The sequence below is a fragment of the Biomphalaria glabrata genome, chromosome 2 (assembly GCF_947242115.1).
Source record: "Biomphalaria glabrata chromosome 2, xgBioGlab47.1, whole genome shotgun sequence".
NCBI lineage: Eukaryota > Metazoa > Mollusca > Gastropoda > Planorbidae > Biomphalaria > Biomphalaria glabrata.
In genome coordinates, this window is record NC_074712.1 from 47,643,179 (window position 1) to 47,660,710 (window position 17,532).

General features: G+C 38.9%; 1 protein-coding gene across 5 annotated transcripts in view; it reads left to right on the forward strand.

The window, feature by feature from the left end:
• Nucleotides 1–6,258: 6,258 nt before the first annotated feature.
• Nucleotides 6,259–17,532, forward strand: part of LOC106066019 (uncharacterized) — a 32,027-nt gene continuing 20,753 nt past the window's right edge. The window contains exons 1-2 of one of the 5 annotated variants that reach the window (XM_013224991.2): nt 6,259–6,657; nt 7,029–7,288. In XM_013224991.2, the coding sequence (XP_013080445.2) occupies nt 7,234–7,288 (55 nt within the window). In that variant the 5' untranslated portion in view covers nt 6,259–6,657; nt 7,029–7,233. The remainder of the gene's footprint in view (nt 6,658–7,028; nt 7,289–17,532) is intronic. The other 4 variants (XM_013224990.2, XM_056020969.1, XM_013224992.2 and 1 more) reach the window with 4 other exon arrangements.

A 17,532-nucleotide genomic window follows, 5' to 3' on the forward strand; every position in this document is an offset into this window, starting at 1 on the left:
AAAATCTAAAAATAGTGCTTTTTTTTTTTTCAAATTTGTTTTATCTTACACCATCCTATGAAATAAAAATATAAATTGAAACCAAAACAAATAGATACATGCAAGATCTATATCTAGATAACTAGAATGGTCCTACGATCAATCTATATAACTATATTTAATCTTCATCTATAAGCCAAATATTTAAATACAAATGAAAGTTCAAGATTATTTAAAAATTAGAAATATGGGTAGATCTAGATCTATCTATAGGCGATAGGCTTAGTTCTAGATCTATATATAATATTGACCAAAAGTTGGCAAAAACTTAACCCACACCACAATATAGATCTAATAACGACACTGAATAGGACTTATTGTAGATCTACCGTAGAGAGCGTAGGCCCTACATCTATAAATATATAGATTTGAAAGTGAGACATAATTTTTAAAAAGAAAAGAAAAAGTGAAAAAAAATTAAACTATGCTAGTTAATACCCGTAACGTGCTTCGCTGGTTGAGAAAGTGTAGGCTAGCTGTGGTGGGGAAATGTAATTGAAAAAAAAAAAAAAAAAAAGAAGATAGTCACAACCCGTGCGTTCCCGCGTGTTTTAATCTAATCTATACCAGCATATTAGTTATAGGCCTACTAGCCTAGTCTTAAACTCTGCTAAGTCAGTGGTTTTCATGGCTGATTCAGGCAACCCGTTTAGTTTTATAATGGCACTAGGGAAGAATATGAGCTCTTTTGTACTAGCATTACATGGAATAAGAAATAGGCATTTATATCTTTCTAAATTTTTTATTTTTAAATTATTCAGTACGTTTTAATAAGGCCTATAGCCTACGTATTATTAATTTTTGCTACTTTACTTTTTAGTTTCTGGTTCGAAGTTTCTCTAAAATAATATGTGATTTTGCTCTAGTCAAATGTGATAATTCATTAAAATTTTTATAGGCCTTATAATTTTACGGTTTTATTTTGCATTTGCTCTCGGTTTTTTCTTCTTGAGTTGGACGCAAATTCTACTATTGGTATAAACATGATTACAATGGCTGTCTTCTTCTTCTTCTTCGTTCTCATTGTTATGTTGGAGTGTTCAGATGAGTAGACCAATACATGAGATGAACTGCGCAGTGGTTTCCAAATCAGGGAGCTCTCCATATAGTTTCCTTTCTATTGGGGTGATTTGGGGGCCAATGTCTTATACGGGCCTCTTGGTAAAGAGAGCAGTTTTGGAGCACGTGGTCTGCATTCTCTTGTGATACTCCACATGGGCAGATTTCACTGGTTCCAATTTTGAGCTTCCGGTACATGTGTTGTCGCAATCTGTTGTGTCCGGTCCTGAGACGAAAGATTAGACGTTGGTCTTGTCGGGATAGCTTATAGTAAGCGTCATCTTTCTTGTGATTTGGATGAGAGCTCGTCCATTTCTCATTTATTCTATTTACGATTCAATTCTTCTGGATAGAGTGCATGGCTGTGATATGGTCTGTTGTCTCGATCGTGCCGCATTGAGTTAGAATGGTGGCTTCGAACCCAGTCTGACCTCATCTCCAGCAGTCGGCTACTGTAATAATTTATTTGAATTCACTGCAGAAGGAACAACCGAAACATGTAAAACTACAGCCAGATAAACACATAGATCTATAGAGTTTCTTCTTTCATTTGTTAATGTTTTTTTAATAAACCCTATTGGTTTGTTTAATGTTTTAAAATATAATTTTTCGTCACTATGGGAATTCCGTAATGTAAGGCACGGTTAGGTAGGCCTACCCATGGACTAGTGTCTAGAGGTGCCCTAAATATCCCAATGTTCAATTTAGGATCAGTGCCAAGAGCTTTATTATATCTTCCTGCCCAGGAAGGGGTAGCCTAATTGTTGTTTGCTTTGACACGAACCCAATTCTTTCTCATCCTGTGATGTAACAGCTCTTAATTTAACGCCCCACCCCTTTTTTTTTACCAAAGCCCACTTCGTATTCCGGGAATTCTCCTATCCTGACAGAATGAAAAAGAATACCTTACTTGCTCCTCTCATTCATGGGAAACTGTCCCATAAGCGAAGAATAAAAAAGGACAATATAAGGAAGGCTAGCGACGAGTAGAAAGCGAGAAATCGTGAAGATTTGGATGTTGTTGTTGGTAGGAAAATATATGATGACAATTTCAGTGAATTACACTCTAACGCTGGTATTGGTGTACCAAGTTATGCCGATGAGGCGCCCTCCAATGGTCTGTTTATTAAAATGACATTAAAACATTATCGGACTAAAATGTAAACACCAGCATAGGGCGTGTCAGGAAAAAAATGCACAATATTAAGAGACATTATTTCTTGGCTTGAACATCTCTTGTAATCGGCTTCTTTTTACTGTCAATTTACTGCGCCATCCAGGAAAATCCGCAGAATGTTGAGTGGAAAATGTGGCACAAATGAATCTTTTTTTTGTTTTTTTACACGTTTCTGGTGTTCCTTCAGAGTTAATGATGATTCTATCCCAGGGCTAGCCCAAACCTCCCGCAGGACGGCGCGGGTTGACGTCAGTCCAGAGCGCAAACCTCACGATCAGGCAGACATCCATGAAATGCAATGATTAAGTTAATGGACAAAGTTTCTAGAAAAAAAAAAATAACGAATTAAGATGTAATTTTGACAAAGTTCATATCAATCCATCTGTCTGTTTATCTGGTACAGATTTTGTACTCGTGATTTCTAACAAGTCCCATTCTAGGATCAAGATGAAATTCTGCACTATTATTCTTTATCACCAACAAAACATGAATCAACAAAACAATAAAGAATTAACTAATTAACTAGTGGTAATCATTTTGTTTTATATATAGAAAAAGGGAAATATATTTAACAGTAATGAAATATCTGCCTGTCAATGTGTAGTTTTTACCTTTTGTAAACTTAGTTTTTTAAAAGTATTTTTACGAAGCTTATATCAACTTTATCTATCTATCTATCTACTTTCTATCTATCTATCTATCTATCTATCTATCTATCTATCTATCTATCTATCTATCTATCTATCTATCTATCTATCTATCTATCTATCTATCTATCTATCTATCTATCTATCTATCTATCTATCTATCTATCTATCTATCTATCTATCTATCTATCTATCTATCTATCTATCTATCTATCTATCTATCTATCTATCTATCTATCTATCTATCTATCTATCTATCTATCTATCTATCTATCTATCTATCTATCTATCTATCTATCTATCTATCTATCTATCTATCTATCTATCTATCTATCTATCTATCTATCTATCTATCTATCTATCTCTCTCTCTCTCTCTCTCTCTCTCTCTCTCTATATATATATATATATATATATATATATATATATATATATATATATATATATATATATATATATATATATATATATATATTTATATCATGGGCGTAGCCAGGGGGGGGGGGTTCTTGGGGTTCAACACCCCCCCCCCCCCCCCCGAAATGAAATCGGAATTTAGTGACTGATTTTTTGCTTTGATTTTGTTTATTTTAGGTGAGATTTTAATACTAAACCATCACTTGTCCCTGCACAACCAAAGGGGTTTTGAGTTTAAAACCCCCTCCCAGGGGGTTCGAGTTTAAAAACCCCTACCAGGGGGGTTCGAGTTTAAAACCCCTACCAGAGCGGTTCGAGTTTAAAAACCCCTACTAGGGGTTTTGAGTTTAAAACCCCCTACCAGGGGTTTTGAGTTTTAAATCCCCTACCTGGGTTTTTTTGCAGTTAACTCCCCCTCTTCTATAAAACAAAACAAAAAAAATGCAAACGAAAATCCCCTAATTCCAAGAGCACAGTTAAGGAAGATTTTGATTTTAAAAGCCCGTCTAAAATTTACGATAAACCCCCTCTTTAATATAAAAAAGCTAATTACGCACTCTAAATGTTATGAGCGTAGCTAAATGGGTTTTGACTCAGTTTTGAGTTTAAACCCCACTTCAGTGGGGTTTGAAGGTAAAAAATACCTCTTTAATAATAATAAAAAAAGCAAATTATACACTTAAAATGTTTTGAGTGTAGTCTATGGGGTTTTGAGTTTAAACTCCCCTCCAGTAAAGTTTGAAGCTAAAAAGTACCTCTTCAATATAAATAAAAGAAAATTACTCATTCTAAAATCTATGAGCGTAGTCAAAGGGATTTTGAGTTGAAACACCCATTCAGAGGGGTTTGCTGCTAAAAATACATCTTCAATATAAAAAAAAAAAGCAAATTACACATTAAAATTATTTGAGCGTAGCCAAGCCAATCGGGGGTTTTGAGTTTCTTCTACAGATGGCTTTTTTTTTAAAGTTTAAAACCCCTCCAGATGGTTTTGAGTCTAAGATCCCCCTACAGAGCATTTTGAGGTGGAAAACCCCCAACAGAAGATTTTGACGATAAAACTTCTCTTTTCGATATAAAATCTAAAGCAAACTACAGTCACTTAATTCCAAGAGCGTATTCAAGAGAGGTTACACATTTTTACCAGTGGCAGGGCTCCATTAATAAACTGCAGTGAATAGTCATCTACCGAAATCGAAAAACACTAAATATAGCTCAACAAAGATGGCTAAGACAGATTTTAGGAGTCAGTTATAGAGACCGGATCTAAATCAAGGAAATCCTATACCGAACTGGGAGTCGACCCCTTAGTAAGATTGTGAGAGAACGACGCATGAGGTTTGCGGGACATGTTCTCCGACAAAATGAATTACGCATAAGAAGAGTTGCATTGATATCCTAGTACAACTTGACTCCTCTCATTCATGGAGGTCCTCATGGTAGGTGGAAAGAGGCTTCAGACATTAGCCTACCAGTGACAGATTTTTATGGAAACTGCTTGACGTCAAATGCTCCGAACGGCGTGGGAGGGTCTAAGTCAGTAAGAATAGCACATTAGGTTTTTGAAATAAAACTATTTTTAATAGCATTAAAATGGACTGTAGATACCTCAGAATATGCATTTTGTTGGCTTTCAATACCAGAAATAGTGCTTGGCGGCGGGGCTTCGCCCCGCGCTGGGGGAGCTCCTAGCGGTCCCCCAGACCCCTTTGTTAGTAATGTAGGGGAATCTACAATTTTTTCACTAACTCATGGAAGAACCTATTCTAGGGCACAATAAACGTCTTTCGAAAGAATGAAGGGTCAGAATGTAATAAAGATTATGTACACACACACACACACATAAATACATATAATTTTTTTTTCGCCGGGGGGGGGGGTGAAGAAAAAAATTCACCCCCCCCAAACCCCCTCCGAAAAAAAATCCTGGCTACGCCCATGATATATATATATATATATATATATATATATATATATATATATATATATAGAGAGAGAGAGAGAGAGAGAGAGAGAGAGAGAGAGATCTGTTTGTCTTTCTGGTAAAAAGTCTGTACACGCTATTTCTCCTACACCCATTATCGGATTAAGTTGAAACTTTGCACATTTATTCATTGGCATATACAACACATGAAACAATAATTTAAAAAAAAGGTAAACAAATAGTTAATTAATTACTGGTAATTAATTATTTTGTTTGATATCAACAAGGGAAACTTATCCTCCATAATTCACATATATGGCTAAAATTGTTGGGTGTAGACCCTTAATTAATTTACATTTAATTTAAATTAACACTATATCTCCCTCACGCATTCTTCGTTCAAGTTCATACTTAAAACAATTATTTATTGTACCTAACAAAACATGAATCAGTTTTAAAAAATATATAAAAAATTAGTCAATTAATGATTGGTAATTAATTATTTTGCTTGATATCAAATAAGGGAAATAACTTGTACATTACTGATTGTTATAGTTTTTAGGGCAAAGTCCTTTCACTTTAAATAAGCTTTGTTTTTGTTTTTTTTTAGGATTTTTTTTATTTTGCTAGTTTTAATGTTCAATTCCATCTGTTCTCGGTTGTTGTTGTTTTTTTCTCTCAACTACATATTTTACTGGTATATGTTTTATGTATATTTTCTCGATATAGATATAATGCATTTTTAATTATCTTCTTTTTTAAAGGAACCTCTGTAAATGATATATATCTTTCAGCAACGTAAAATCGTTTGGTGTGTTTTAAGGGGAGACAATACTATACCTGTGTCACCAAAAAATGATTTTTTTTTTAGCCAGGTATTTATATCTTAAGATATACGACAGTGTCACACCTAGCACAGAGCATAAACACCCCAATTCTCTGAACACGCTTCCCCCCACCCCCCACAACACACGCACACAACAGAATGCGCTGGTTTTTGTGTTTCGTGCGGTATCGTCGATACCTTCACCCCTCTCCGTGTGGGCACGGCGGTGATTTCATGTAGATATGTTTCTCTCTTATCAGACTCAATTTCTTGGACTTTTTTCCTCCCTAAAAAAACACTTGTCAGTGAGGCAATGGGCGAGGCCTTGCCATTTGAGATGCAGTATCGGATAGTTGTTGGGTAAATGGTGTTGTTGTGACATAAACCGTGTAGAGTAGGTGTGTGTGTGTGTTTGTAGGCGGTGGTCTTCTGGTGCATCATGCTTTAGTTCACTTGGGGACGATGTTAGTCTGTTTACACATTTATTTTCCAAGCAGAATACTATAGGTTTCTTTGGAAACGTTATGGACTTCGTAAAGGTGACGGTATTTTTGTTAAGATTTTACATTGTAGGTCAATCTTTGTGATAACTCTCTCTCTCTCTCTCTCTCTCTCTCTCTCTCTCTATATATATATATATATATATATATATATATATATATATATATATATATATATATATATGATTCACTATCTATCTATCTATCTATCTATCTATCTATCTATCTATCTATCTATCTATCTATCTATCTATCTATCTATCTATCTATCTATCTGTCTATCTGTCTGTCTGTCTATCTGTCTGTCTGTCTGTCTGTCTATTTATTTATCTATCCGTCTGTCTGTGTCTAGCTGTCCGTCTGACACCCTGTTTACGTGTCTTTCTCTGTAGCTTTATACTAATGTCTACATCCCCTTTTCCTATTTCTCCCTTGTCTAGAAGACCTAACTAGAACAGTTGACATCTATTACGTTGTCCTCCTGAGTGAAGTGAGACAGTGCACAGCACAACGAATCTCACAACATACTATTGCCAATATGTAGCAGCATTTCCAGAGACATTTGAAGACGTCTTGGCTTACAAGTGATCTCACCAATTGATGCACATCAAACAATAAAAGTAAAACGAATAAAACAATTCTAACATGGATTTTGTGACGTACCGTGTCGTATTTGCTTTGCTATTTTCACAATACACCTGTAAGTAGATATACTTTTTTTTCTTTCTTTGAAAACGTTATATCTGTTGTTGACGTAGGCTATTCTTTTATTAAAGCTAATTAAGTGTGTGTGAGAGAGAGAGAGAGAGAGAGAGAGAGATTAGGCTTATATATAGGGATTGGAGAATTACAGAGATAAAACATAGTAAACAATGGAGATCGTAGCTCATTTTTGTGCCCTTTTCTGCAACATAATTTACAAGGAACGTATAATTCCTTTGTACTGTTTAGTGACTGTCAATATGCACGAAACCATTGTCTCTGTATTTGATGTACATTAGTATCCAGTCGATCCACTGCAGGCGCGATCGGAATCGAACCGTTTTACTTATTGATATTGACAATATTGATTACAGCTTGTCGAAAATGGACTTTCTAAAATTAGCAGCTTTGATCTGAAGTCGATCCCAATAAATTGGTGTGTGATGTCCCTATACTATTAAGTGGCTGTCCCACGTGTTACTAAAATGCTATCCATGTGTTAGTAAGTATGCTGTCCATGTTACTAAAAGTGCTGTCTTCTGTGTTAAGTAAAGTGATATTTCTGTGTTACTAGATGTGATTTTCTTGTGTTACTAAAAGTGCTGTCTCTGTGGTACTTAAAACTGCTGTCCATGTGTTACTAAAAATGCTATCCCTTACTCCCTGTGTTACTAAAAATGCTATCCCTTACTCCCTGTGTTACTAAAAATGCTGTCCCTAACTCCCTGTGTTACTAAAAGTGCTGTCCCTGTGTTACTAAGTGTGTGCTACTAAGTTACTTATAATTCTTTAACTACTTAAGTTTAACATTTAATAACATGGAAGTATGTAGACTATTAAACACATGAAAGTATTTTAAAGAATGTAAGCACCTAGTATTTACATTCATTATAATAGTGTTACACCTTTAATATATTCACCCGCTTTCACAATGTTATTGTTGTAATATTTAATATGCTAAATAAGTATTACAGTAGTTAAGCGCGTCATGCATGTTTTTAAAAAGCAAGCAAACACATTTAAATTAATATAAAACCTTTTTTGTCTGCATAATAGCTTAGACTATGAAATATTTTGTTATGTTAAATAACATGATATTTGCTTTGACATTTCAAATTATTCTTAATAGAATGTATTACTTTGTTGTAAAGCTGCACAAGAGAGTTTTTTTTTTTTTACAGCTCACTACGTCTATACTTGTTGATGTCCAAGAGCTGAGCCGAAGGCTCTTCGAGCTCTAAGTTTGAAAAAAAACCTGTTTGGACGCCAAACAGTAAAAAAAAAAAAACCTGTGAGAACACAGTTCTGTTTGAGAGAGACCCGAGTCAATGCCTATATAAAACATTGCTGTTTCCAATGCCTTTGGCCCCCGACGCATGCTTGGCTGCACATGGCCGAAGGCCGAGGGCACCGGGAGCCTCCGCCATTTTCCTTCGTTGTACCAAGCTAACTGTGCAGGACCCGCCATTTATGTAACGGTCCCTTTGAGGAACAGCGCATGGATGTGGGACGTGTTCGTGGGGACTTTTTTACAACCCCGCCCGTGCAAGAGGTTGACTCTCGTCTACCCGTGGGCATCCCCACGGGATTTATGTTTCGCCATTCATTTAGCCTAGCTACCCCCTCAAGTAGCCGTTTCCACCCAGGTGCCACGATGAGGCAGAACAGCGTACCCGGGCTACGTCTATACTTGCTACTACTCTAGAACCTGTTGTTCCTTTGTTTGGGGCCCCTCAACTCGAGAAAACATAATGAAACTAGAACACAAAATAGAGCCATGATATATTACTAGTTGGCCTCTTTCAGTCGGAGAACGACAATGGTTCATCTGGAAGAACACTTTTTTCACGTGACTGTCAAGCCTTTAGAGAGACAATCCCGTCCACATATATCGCAGGTTAAGGTGGCATTCGCTTTGCTGCTAGAGGAGCCAGCCACTTTTCGTTTGGCACTTTTTTCTTCCAGCGCTGAGGTCAATGTTTTTTCGCTGTCCTTAGCTTTCTTGGTCATCACTTACCCACTTAGACCGCACTATGTCTCCCCAGTAGCCAGCACCAATGCCCACTGTTTTGAGGTCCCGTTGATTACATCCACTTATCGGACCAGTTTTTCTTGAGCCAGTCGCGAGTTGACCTTATAGGATGAATTTCGGGATACAATTGCATGACCAAGCCAGCGCACGCGGTGTTGTCTGAGGAATTTAAAAATGCTGGGAAGACCTGTTCTAGCAAGTATCCAGTGTCACACACTTTTCTTGCCATGTGATTTTCTAAATCCTTCGGAGGCAGCGTAAGTGAAATGACTAAGTTTTCTCTCTTGCTTTGCATAAGTAGTCCAAGACTGACTGCTATACAGTAGCGTGCTCAAAACACATGCTTTGTAGACCTCCATTTTTGTCGTTGTAGTGAGCTTCCGGTTTACCTGAACTCTTTGTCTTGAGTCTAGCGAAGGTCGACGAAGCCTCCCTATGCGTTTTTTTTTTTTTTAAATATTTTCTTTTAGGAACAGGTCATCTCAAACTGTGGTTCCTAGATATCTGAATTTATGTACGGCTACTAGTTTGTTGAGTTTCAAAGGTTGTCATGGCCAGGGGTGTCAATGGGGTTAAGCTCCCATTGTCTATAAAATACTCCTAATGGCATGCGTCTCAAATAGCCTCTGACAACTAAGTCCAGCACCTGGCCTGCTCGTGTGGCTTAGATATTAAGCCCGGCGAAACTGCTCTTACTAACAGGTGAAGGGGTGAAGGCGGATACCTGGCGCCACAAAACCGGGAGCTTCGGGCAGATGGAGCTCGTCAGCCTAGTAAGGCAGTTCATCTAGGAGAGGGGTACTCTGACTTCAAACCCCCGCTGCCTTGCGGTACTGAGGCTTCAGGAGACAACCTCGAGGAGAAATCAGGAGTGAAGCCCCTTAGGCGTTGGGAGTATCAGCTGCGAAATTCCCTCCGGCAGCTTCTGCAACTGAGTTGGTGCCAAATGTAATGCGATGCGTTCCTTTGGATCACATCAGCAAGGTCGAGAGAGGGATCATGACGCATGGGCCACCCATGACCCCTTTATCCAAGGCCCAGGAATGCGCCCCGGAGAGGAAACTCTGGTGCTGCTGCAAAGCGGCTAAAACAACACGGGAGACAACAGTTACGGGTTATAAGTCCAACTTGATTGGCGTAATGTATGGACGCCACGGGTTGTCTCTGACGGTGGGAGAGGTCTTCGCGCCTCACTGATCAGCTACCGCCCGCCTCAACCTGGGCAGCCCCCAGTCAGTTAGGTGCTGATCCGCCACAGCCTGCCTGCTCTAATGGGTGCTTAGAGCTTAGTTTAAAACGACAAGTAGGCTGGAAACTTGCACCAAGCAACAAAAGAAGAAAAATTAAACTGAAAAAGAAAATCCCTGTCATGCGACTGGCCACTTGGAATGTCAGGACAATGTGTCCTGGTCTCACTGATGATCTAAGGCAGATCGACGATGCAAGGAAGACGGCAGTTATAAACAACGAGCTAAAAAGGCTACATATCGACATTGCAGCCCTGCAAGAAACCCGACTGGCCGAAAACGGCATGCTCCGCGAGACTGACTACACTTTCTTTTGGAAAGGGAAAGCACAGGATGAGACTCGAATACATGGTGTGGGCTTTGCTGTCAAGAACAGTCTTCTTCCCATGATAGTCCCTCCAGTTGGTGGCTCGGAACGGCTACTAAGCATAAGTATGATGACAGCATCTGGAAAAGTCACTCTAATTAGTGCCTATGCCCCCACACTAAGCTCGCTTCAGGAGGACAAAGACAAGTTCTATGAAGACCTCAAAGAAGCCATTGCAAACATTCCTCCAAAAGAACATATGATCCTTCTAGGTGACTTCAATGCCAGAGTAGGATCAGATCACACTACCTGGCCAGACTGTCTTGGGCTTTTTGGAATCGGAAAGATGAATGAGAACGGACAAAGACTGCTTGAATTCTGCACATACCATAAGCTCTGCATTACCAACACATACTTCAGAACAAAACCACAGCACTGTGTCCCATGGAGGCACCCTAGGTCTGGGCACTGGCACCAGCTGGATATGATACTGACACGAAAAAAGGACATTGGAAATATACTGCTGACACGTAGCTACCAAAGCGCGGATTGTGATACTGATCATACTTTAGTGTCCTGCCGGACAAGACTGCTGCCAACTAAGATCCACACATCACAGGGAAAAAGAAAATCACGCCTGAATACTACTAGCACAAAAAATCCTGATCTTTGCACCGAATTTGAGAACAAATTAGAGGAAGCTTTTAAAAACTTCTCTGTGACTGAGGTAGAAAAAAGCTGGACGTTTATGCGTGATACAATCTACCAAACATCATCACTGGTCTTTGGAAACAAAACCAAGAAAAGCGAAGACTGGTTTGAAGCTAGTCTACCAGAAATGGAAACTGCCACTACGAAAAAGAGAGCAGCCATGCTAATCTACAAGAATGATCCCATCCCAAGCAACTTAAAAAGGCTCAGAGCTGCACGTAACAATGCCCAAAGAGTAGCGAGACAATGTGCTAACAAATACTGGCAGGAGCTATGCGAAGATATTCAATCTTGTGCCGACTGTGGTAACATAAGAGGACTATATGAGGGCATGAGAAAAGCCTTTGGACCTCACACCAGCAAGTGTGCTCCGCTCAAGTCAAAAGATGGCTCAATCATCAGCGATCGTGCGCTGCAAATGGAACGATGGGTTGAACACTATGCAGAACTCTACCAGATTGAAAACGCCATCTCACCAAATGCTGTTTCCAACTTCCCATCACTTCCAGTTTTGACGGAATTAGACGAAACGCCCTCAGTAAAGGAGCTGAGCATTGCCATTGACATGCTTGCACATGGGAAAACACCCGGAGGAGATGGCATTCCTGCTGAAGTAATTCAGGCTGGAAAACATGCCCTAATCAAACCACTCCATGAACTGCTAAGCTTGTGCTGGGAACAAGGAATGGTCCCCCAGGAATTGAAAGACTCCAACATTGTTACAATTTATAAAAATAAAGGCGACCGCTCTGATTGTAACAATTACAGAGGCATCTCACTGCTTAGCATAGTCGGAAAGGCTTTTGCTAGAGTATTACTAAAGCGATTACAGATCCTGGCAGATCGTGTTTATCCAGAGTCGCAGTGTGGCTTTAGGGCAGGTAGATCTACAACAGATATGATTTTCTCTCTTCGGCAGCTACAGGAGAAGAGCAGAGAACAAAAGCAGCCCCTCTTCATAGCATTTATTGATTTGACCAAGGCCTTTGACCTTGTTAGCAGAAGCGGTCTGTTTGCTGTACTAGAGAGAATCGGCTGCCCAAATAAGTTAAGAAAACTAGTGTCAGCTTTTCACGAAAATATGCAGGGCACCGTTCAGTTTGAAAGTTCTTCCTCCAGGCCATTCTCCATTAAGAGCGGTGTCAAACAAGGATGTGTACTGGCCCCTACACTATTTGGCATCTTCTTCTCAGTCGTACTATCCAGTGCTTTTAAATCCCTGGAAGACGGAATATACATCCATAGCAGATCCGATGGAAGGCTCTTTAACCTGGCACGTCTTAAAGCCAAAACGAAAAGGCGTCGTAGCTTGATAAGGGAGCTGCTGTTTGCCGATGACGCGGCACTCGTATCTCACTCACAAGGAGTTCTACAGAAGCTAGTGAACGCCTTAGCAGCTGCTTGTCAAGAGTTTAGCCTTACTATAAGTCTCTCCAAGACCGAAATCCTGGCACAAGACGTCGCAGAAATACCTATAATACAAATTGGGAACCACACCCTTTCAGTGGTGCAGGAATTTACCTACTTGGGTTCAACAATTGTCAGTAACCTAGACTTAGACATCGAGCTGACAAAAAGGATAGGAAAAGCTACCACAGCATTGGCAAAACTCTCCAAGCGCGTCTGGGAAAATGGTAAATTGACCACAGCGACCAAAATCCTAGTCTACAACGCCTGTATTGTGAGCACTCTCCTTTATGGCAGTGAGAGCTGGTCAACATACATGTACCAAGAGCACAGATTGAATAGTTTCCACTTGCGCTGCCTGAGACGCATAATGGGCATCTCTTGGAGGGACCATGTCTCCAATCAGGAAGTTTTAAGATTGGCCAATATGAACAGCATGTATGCTCTCCTGACACAAAGAAGATTACGCTGGCTCGGACATGTCACCCGCATGCCAGATGGCAGAATCCCGAAAGATATCTTATATGCTGAGCTTGTGGAAGGAGTCAGACCCAAGGGCCGCCCAAGACTAACATATAGAGATGTCTGCAAGCGAGACATGAGAGCCTCAGGCATCAGCGAAAGTATGTGGGAAAACATAGCCAAAGACCGGAGTGCATGGAGACAGACTGTGCGTGCTGGGACAACCCTTGCTGAGAACAAAAGAATTGAAGCGGCTTTAATCAAGAGGGATAAAAAGAAAGCTGCCCTGTCTGCTAGCCCTAAATCAGAGGCATACACATGTACGAATTGTGGCAAAGTCTGCCGTTCTAGAATTGGCTTGATTAGCCACACCAGATTCTGCCCCGTCTCAAGATTAAGCCAAAACCAGTGACTCATTTGGGCGCATCCATTGCCTTTCGAGACAAAAGGAGCCATATATACTAGTTTGTTGCCATTTATGAGGATGGAGGGTGGTGCTGCAATCGATTCTGTTACCTTTGTTCTTGTAGAGGTTTCTGATCTTAGCATGCCGCAGGTCCTAGGGCACAGCCAACATTTGCAGAGCAGTTCATGTAGAGATTGGCTTATTGTAGTTTTGCACTGTTTGAAAAGATCGGGGGGGGGGGGATGCTATCGCAGCCAGCAGCTTTGCCACCACCATATCGTCTATGGTTTTGTTGAGTTCTACTAAGGTGGGTACTTCATCTACCTCAGTCATTGTGGGTATTTCATTTATAGCGTCAATGGCCGAGGCAGAGACTGAGCTTGTTGTTGCATAGAGTTCATAGTAATGTTCGAACTATCTGTTCATCTGTTTGCTCTGTGGTTGATTTAAAATGCTGACTTATTTTGGGCGAGTCCGAGAGCGTTTTAGATACCCTCACACATTCCTCTGTAATTTTTCTTTCGAAGATGTCCAGGGAATTCTTTTGTATGATGGACTTAATGTATTGCCATGATTCTGTTGCTGTGTTTTGGGAGACAATCCTTAGGAAAAATCAGGAGCTGGTGACCCTTAGGCCGCTGGTGGAACACAGTGCTACAACATGGAAGAACCAAGACAAAAGTAAAAAGTAAAATAGCAATAATACAAAAAAAATTAACCATAAATACCCAGAAAGACTCCAAAGATAAAAGCACATTTTTTATTCTGTATGCTAGGACAAAATCCTATAAGTGCTCTTTCTTGCCTGGTGCCATTTGAGCATAGAATAGGTTTCCTGAATCAGCCAGGAAAATCAATGAAAGCTTATCTTTATTTAACATGCACAACTAGATGGATACATAGATATGATGTATTATCTTCTCCTTGAAAGGAACATCTTTAATTTATTCTATTCTGTTCTCTCTGTATTTGTTCTGTTCTCTGTTTCTCCCATGTACTTTTTCAGAAACATGCTTTTTTACTTATATGATTTGTAACTAAGTAGATGAAACTTGCCATTGATATACACGTGTATCTTCCTGTGTGTCGGCGTCACTAGCTTGAAAGCTGACTTTGCCTTAATGTATCTTTTACCTGAACTGAAGAGTTGAACAAAATGAATGTCAGAACAACTAGAACTCTTCTGGTTTTGCCAAATAACTCTAAGCTGGCAATGCTAATTAGTTTGGACTTCAAACCCTAATGCTTTGTTTGATTTGTTGATAGTTTCATCCATATGGGGATTCCATGACAGTTTTTCATTTACTATAACACCTAGGTATTTTGCGTTTTTGGTGTGTGTTACTGGTTTACCATAAATAAAATAAGAGGAATTAATTTGTTTTAGTTTTTTTGTTGCTCTTAATAACTGACATTTTTCTGAGTGGAAAGACATGCTCCAATTTGATTCCCATTTCTGTAATTCATCTAATTCTCTTTGTAAACTTTTTGTTTCTTGTGTTGTTTTTATTGTATTGTGCAATCGTCTGCAAATAATCTGACTTGTGTTCCTGAACTAATGCAATTTGGTAAATCATTAATGTAAATTAAAATAGTAGTGGACCTAAGACTGTTCCTGGGGAACACCTGAGTTTACTGTTATTGGTGTTGATTTAGAGCCATTTATTATTACAGTTTGTTCTCTCCCTATCAGAAAATCTTTAATCCACTGATGCAATGGACCATCAATGCCAAAATATTTTAATTTTCTTAAGAAAACTATGGTGGTGAACTTTGTCAAAAGCCTATGGAACGAGATCTTAAATAGTGGTCGGATATAATATAAATTATAGAAATAGCTTGGACTCTCAGTTTCTGTTAAACCAACAAGAAATGTATTTAATGTCTAGATCTATAGTTTTCTCCTTCCGCGTTGTAAGTCCTCTTTTCAGACTACCGGTAGAGCGTAACTGTAAGGTACGTCGTGTTATCTCATGGCACCATCTAAGTTCCTGGTAAAACTACTCGTGGCTGTCCTAGTGCTGGAAAGAAAATCACACTGATAGAGTTTGCTATGTATGCTATTTACACTTTGTCCATCTATTTTACGATGACCAAAGCTTGTCCTAATCCTATAAATCACGTCTATGCAAATAGTTCTCATTTAAGTTATTCCGGATTAAAGAGACTTTGGTTTATGCTCTAATGGCACTAGAAAAGAAAGAGCACTTATGCGAATGTGTTCTAGCACATGGAATAAGAAAGTAGCCTTTCTGTTGCACAGGCACATGAATGGAACCTATCCTAGCACTTTCAAGTAGCCAGTTCAATATCTACACTTGCCTATAAATTTTGTTTACTGACACACAGTTTACATGTGTACCAACAGGGGGAAAGAAGGGAGGAGATTTATGTTAAATTACTTTTAAAGCTAGGTCAAGGTGTAATCTTTATTATGTGTACTGTTATTTGGTGATTTTTTTCCTAGTACAATGTCATTACCTTTATAATTTATTTGTTCCAAGTAAGAAAAGACATTATGGATATAGGCCCTATATATATATAGAGAGATGTTTGGCTATTTAATATACTGGATTGTTTTTTCCATATAAAAAGTGTTTTTGGTAACGGATCTAAATCAACTGAAGATAACATCCGGGGGTTCAAACCCTTGTCAGATGCATATCATGGTCCTGTACTCCAGCACAACCAATAACAACCTTAATCGTAATCGTATCTGCCAGATAGTTATCTCTTAGAGTCTGCTGTCCCTCCTATACCTGATCCACTTTTCGAGTCCCTCCCAAACCCACACCCTGTGACACACACAGTTAAAAATAGAAGACTTGCAGATTCATTAAAGAAAAAAAAATCAACAAGACCCAGTAAGTCAAACTATTTTTGTGCTCAAAGGCTTTCGGTTACAGGAAGGTACACCATCTGCTATCTCTGAAACATATCTTTCTAGTGCTAGATCAAGTCAACTTTTGATTTACGGTTAAAACAGAAGGTAGATGCATGGCAGGATAATGGATATGTTTATTTGACTAATGAAAAGTTTATGAAACGGTATAATTATGTAGGCTATATAGTATTGGAAGTATAGCCAGGCAGCATTGGAAGTAAAGCCAGGTAGCATTGGAAGTAAAGCTAGGTAGCATTGGAAGTTAAGCTAGATAGCATTGAAAGAAGATCAAGGTAGCGTTGAAAGTAAAATCTAGGTAGCATTGGAAGTTAACCTATTAAGCTTTGCAAGTTAAACTAGGTAGCATTTGAAGTTTAGCTAAGTAGCATTGGAAGGAAGTAAAGCAAGTTAGCATAGGAAGTTAAGCTAGATATCTTTGAAAGTAAAACTAGGTAGCATTGGAAGTTAAGCTATGTAGCTTTGAAAGTTAAACTAGGTAGCATTGGAAGTTAAGCTAGATAGCTTTGAAAGTTAAACTAGGTAGCATTGGAAGTTAAGCTATGTAGTTTTGAAAGTTAAACTAGGTAGCATTGGAAGTTAAGCTAGATAGCTTTGAAAGTAAAACTAGGTAGCATTGGAAGTTAAGCTAGATAGCTTTGAAAGTAAAACTAGGTAGCATTGGAAGTTAAGCTAGATATCTTTGAAAGTAAAACTAGGTAGCATTGGAAGTTAAGCTAGATAGCATTTGGAGTTAAGCTAGTAGTATTGGAAGTAAAACCAAGTAGC